Source organism: Eutrigla gurnardus (assembly GCF_963514095.1).
Source record: "Eutrigla gurnardus genome assembly, chromosome: 5".
In the NCBI taxonomy this organism is placed as follows: domain Eukaryota; kingdom Metazoa; phylum Chordata; class Actinopteri; order Perciformes; family Triglidae; genus Eutrigla; species Eutrigla gurnardus.
In genome coordinates this window covers 30,636,358-30,641,357 of record NC_139919.1, presented here as the reverse complement: position 1 = coordinate 30,641,357, position 5,000 = coordinate 30,636,358, and the positions used below count along the sequence as shown (strand labels likewise).

At 46.8% G+C, this 5,000-nt stretch overlaps 1 protein-coding gene across 2 annotated transcripts in view; it reads right to left on the bottom strand.

The window, feature by feature from the left end:
- The window catches only part of il1rapl2 (interleukin 1 receptor accessory protein-like 2), a 249,957-nt gene that overhangs the window by 61,386 nt on the left and 183,571 nt on the right, over nucleotides 1-5,000 (bottom strand). For both annotated transcript variants that reach the window (XM_084010420.1, XM_084010421.1), the window contains exons 5-6: nucleotides 3,384-3,570; nucleotides 3,149-3,302 (exon numbers count right to left, since the gene is read on the bottom strand). In XM_084010420.1, the coding sequence (XP_083866546.1) occupies nucleotides 3,149-3,302; nucleotides 3,384-3,570 (341 nt within the window). The remainder of the gene's footprint in view (nucleotides 1-3,148; nucleotides 3,303-3,383; nucleotides 3,571-5,000) is intronic.

Below are 5,000 nucleotides of genomic sequence, written 5' to 3'. Positions count from 1 at the left end.
GTTGCTGCTGCTCGCTGAGTGTTGCTGCTGCTCGGTGAGAGTTGCTGCTGCTCACTGAGAGTTGCTGCTGCTCAGTGAGTGTTGCTGCTGCTCGCTGAGAGTTGCTGCTGCTCGCTGAGTGTTGCTGCTGCTCGGTGAGTGTTGCTGCTGCTCGGTGAGAGTTGCTGCTGCTCGCTGAGAGTTGCTGCTGCTCGCTGAGTGTTGCTGCTGCTCGGTGAGTGTTGCTGCTGCTGCTCGCTGAGAGTTGCTGCTGCTCGGCGAGTGTTGCCGGGGCAAGGGACAGGTTGAACAGCGTTGTAAACACGAGTGATTACGCCGGCGTCAGTGTTCACTTCCCCTCGGGGGCGGCGCTTAATTAAAAGCTGTAAGTGTTTTTTTTAAACTAACAGTAAGAAGCTTTGAGTGAAGTCATTGAGAGGATGTAAAACACATCCTCCCCCGTCTGCAGGTTCACTCAATCTCACAGCCAACTCCACATCTAGCCAACACTTCCTTTCAAGGAGTGCATTTTGCTGGAGTCGACATCGTAGCGGCAGCAGATCTGCAGGCTCTGCCTGTGTCTTTACTTTAATCTCCATTTAATGTTGAATGTACGGCTGCAGAGAGAGGCGGGCCGGACTACGGCTGGAGAAATCTCACCATCAGGCTTCCTCCACCTTCTCCAAAGTCACATTCAAGCACTTTCCTAGCACTTCCAGGTGCATTTCCATGCTTTTCCAGCCCCTTCCAGCTGTGGTAAACTCCATCTTTGTATCAATCCAATGGTCAGTATTCAGTCTACTTATGATGTCACTTGTTCATCACATTAAATGAGATGTTATTGTCCTCTAAACAACCAACATGATGTTTGGAGACAGCTTTTTACAGAAGGACCACAAATGAAAGGAAAACTAATTCCACTAACAGATCCACAGAAATATAATCACCAACTATTTTCATCATCTGTTCATCATCAAAAGTCATTTTTCATAAAGAAATGTCAGAAAATGCTGTTTTCAGTCCCTCAGATATGGAGATCTTCTTTCCTCTGTTCTATCATAGATGTCATCACATACAACACACATTTTATTCTGAATCCAAGCACTTTCCAAACCTTGAAAACACCACACTAAAATTCAAGTGTTTTCAAGGAATTCCAGCACCCATACTAACCCTGTGGATTCTTTACTGCGGCGGATGCTGCTGCTAGAAAGCTGGAGTTCCGTGATGCAGAGCTGCATACACACACACACACACACACACACACTGATGTTGCCGTGGGTCGTGAGCGTTGGCCTGGAAACGGCCAGAGAACTGGCTCTGAGCTCCTTGTGGAGGCGGAGAGGAGGGAGGCGTTCTGACTGCCGGGACGGGACGACATGAATTGGCCTCACAGCGGTTAGCATGTGCAGCATCAATGCGACACACACACACACACACACACACACACACACACACACACACACACACACACACACACACAGATCTCGGTTCATTCATGCTTGTATGGCGTCACTGAGTTAATCCGTCCCCATATGTTGCTTTGCTTCCCTGCTCCTTCTGTAATGTATCTGATAATGACCCCAAAAGAACAGCGACATGACGCTTCCTCTCAGGTAGGAAAGTATGACATCACACATCCAGCATGAGATGATGGGATGCACCCACATCCTGTCTTTGGACCCTTTCCATCCATGACAACATGATTCCCTCCCTGACTCCTGGTACCTGGAATTTGTTGCAGGTAAGCCCCGCCCCCTAAAGCATCCCCTGCTTTCTGGTCTGGTGGACTCTAAATGGACCATAATGTACTAAATGAACATCATGCTGGATTGAAGAAGACTTGAAACTAGAGATTGAGACCATAAACTCATGTTAACAATGTTTACTGAGATAATACATCAAGAGAGAAGTAGGACCATTTTCTCATAGACTTCTATACAACCAGAGAGGAGTCGCCCCCTGGTGGCCAGCAGGGAGAATGCAGGTTTTTAAGGCACTTCAGCGTTGGCTTCACATGTGTGTGTCATAGCACATAAACACCATTTGTTGCTCACAGACACACACATGCACACTGCACAAGGAAACACAAGCCGACGTGTACACACAGATGTTCGTCGGCTTCACAGCAGAGTGCAGATGTTACTGCCGAGTCGGGAGAAGGCAGGAGCAGCGGAGCTTGAAACAACGCGGTTTAATCTGAGCATAAAGCAAATAGAGCAAATATAAATACACAAAAAAACGGTGCTCGAGTTGTTTGAGGGAGAGTCTTGCTCTGCGGATGAAAAAAAGGGGAAACTTTAAAAGTGCTGTCGTAATGATGAATGATGTATTGCTGAGTCGAGGCATCTGTCAAAAATAATGGATGCTCCGGAGTCACTGAGAGATCCGTTGTATATTAAAAGCAGGCAGAATACATATTCCTCTCACGGTTTAAGATCTTTCTTTTACTTGTCAGTTTACCCAAAACACTCGGGCAGAGTGGCGTTACGCACACACGATCAATCAAGTCTGAAGAATCAAACAACCGGGGAGAACCCGAGAGTCTGCCCGGCCCGACGGAGAACTTTAAAACGCTCATATCCCGTCATACACATTACCATGAGTCTGTTCTTCTGCTATGCATCGTTAGCAAATATCTGGCTTCCTCCACCTTCTCCAAAGTCACTTTCAAGCACTTTCCAAGCACTTCAAGGTGCATTTCCATGCTTTTCCAGCCCCTTCCAGCTGTGGTAAACTGTTCATCACATTAAATGAGATGTTATTGTCCTCTAAACAACCAACATGATGTTTGGAGACAGCTTTTTACAGAAGGACCACAAATGAAAGGAAAACTAATTCCACTAACAGATCCACAGAAATATAATCACCAACTATTTTCATCATCTGTTCATCATCAAAAGTCATTTTTCATAAAGAAATGTCAGAAAATATGGAGATCTTCGTTTCTCTGTTCCATCATAGATGTCATCATATAGAACACAGTCTCATCAGTGGGTGTTATCGGACAGGAGTTACCTTTTTGTAGTTCTAAGTATCAGTGCTGCATGAACTACAAATCAATGGTAGGTCTTTGGAACCCCATTTGAAGGAGGTTTGTTTAGCTCCCTCTCGGAGAAGATCTTGGTGTGTGAAGGACTCTGGTGGTCTCCGTTAAACCTGGTCCTACCTGTGACTTTGAGCTGCGTGGTCCGTCGCACCAGTCTGGATCCGTACTGCAGCTCGCAGGTGTAGTTCCCTCCGTCGCCCTCCTCCACCTCGGGGATCCAGATGTGCGTGGTGTTCACGGCGATGGAGCTCCTCCACTCCACCCGCTCGCACTCCTGAGGGAGACACAGACGTACCGGGGGTCACAGCGGTAAAATCAGGACAGACTGACGCCCCGTGGCTTTGACCCGGCGTACCTTGTACCAGGTCATCTGCGGCTGCTTGTACGGAGCCAGGTAGTCCTCGATGTCGGGACAGGTGATCATCTTGCTGTGCGTGATCTCGGCCTTCTCCAGGTGTCGGATCTTGCTGCTGAAGCACTTGCCCTCATCCTTCTCCTCCACCGTCATGGACATGGACACCTTCATGCAGTAGGTGGAGTTCCTGAGGACATCACAGACAAGACAACAGGAACACTGAATGGTTCATGTTCTACATGGTCATCACTCCACTGGAGCTAACAGCTGTTTTCATGGGGAATCATCAGCAGTGCAGAGAGAATATGATGTATATTTAGAAATCATGACTGGTTGTTCAGCCTGTCACACAAAAACACAACATACTCAGATATGAGTCATGATGTTGCATCACAATCAGCTTCATAGGTCTGGTCCATGAGTCCACAAGTACACGAGTCCATGAGTCCATGAGTCCATGAGTCCATGAGTACACGAGTCGATGAGTACACGAGTCCATGAGTACACGAGTCCACAAGTCGATGAGTACACAAGTACACAAGTCCATGAGTACAGGAGTAAATGAGTACATGAGTCCATGAGTACACAAGTCCATTAGTACACAAGTCCATGAGTACACGAGTAAATGAGTACATGAGTCCATGAGTACACGAGTAAATGAGTACATGAGTCCATGAGTTAATGAGTCCACAAGTACACGAGTCCATGAGTCCACAAGTACACAAGTCGATGAGTCCACAAGTACACGAGTCCATGAGTACACGAGTCCACGAGTCGATGAGTACACAAGTACACAAGTACAGGAGTACAGGAGTCCATGAGTACAGGAGTAAATGAGTACATGAGTCCATGAGTACAGGAGTAAATGAGTACATGAGTCCATGAGTCCACGAGTCCATAAGTACATGAGTAAATGAGTACACGAGTCCATGAGTACACGAGTAAATGAGTACATGAGTCCATGAGTACACAAGTCCATGAGTACATGAGTCCACAAGTACACAAGTCCATGAGTACACAAGTACACGAGTCCATGAGTCCACAAGTACACGAGTCCATGAGTCCACAAGTACACAAGTCCATGAGTACACGAGTAAATGAGTACATGAGTACACAAGTACACGAGTCCATGAGTATAGGAGTCCATGAGTACATGAGTAAATGAGTACATGAGTCTATTAGTACACGAGTACATGAGTACATGAGTACACAAGTACACGAGTCCATGAGTATAGGAGTCCATGAGTACACAAGTAAATGAGTACATGAGTCTATGAGTACACGAGTCCATGAGTACATGAGTCCATGAGTCCATGAGTAAATGAGTACATGAGTCCACGAGTCCATTAGTACACGAGTCCATGAGTACATGAGTAAATGAGTACATGAGTCCGTGAGCACATGAGTCCACATGAACAGAGCCCACCCCCCCATCTGTCAGGCCCAGAAAGCAGAAGCCGAACACTAAACGGTGCAAACAGCCTCCATGTAAAGACGGATGTATAATTCATATCCAAACTGTAAACATGACGGTTCAATTAGGCCGCGATGCAAACGCTGTGTGTGAAGCATTCAGAGCCTGCTGGGCTCCACTCAGGGATGTGTGTGTGTGTGTGT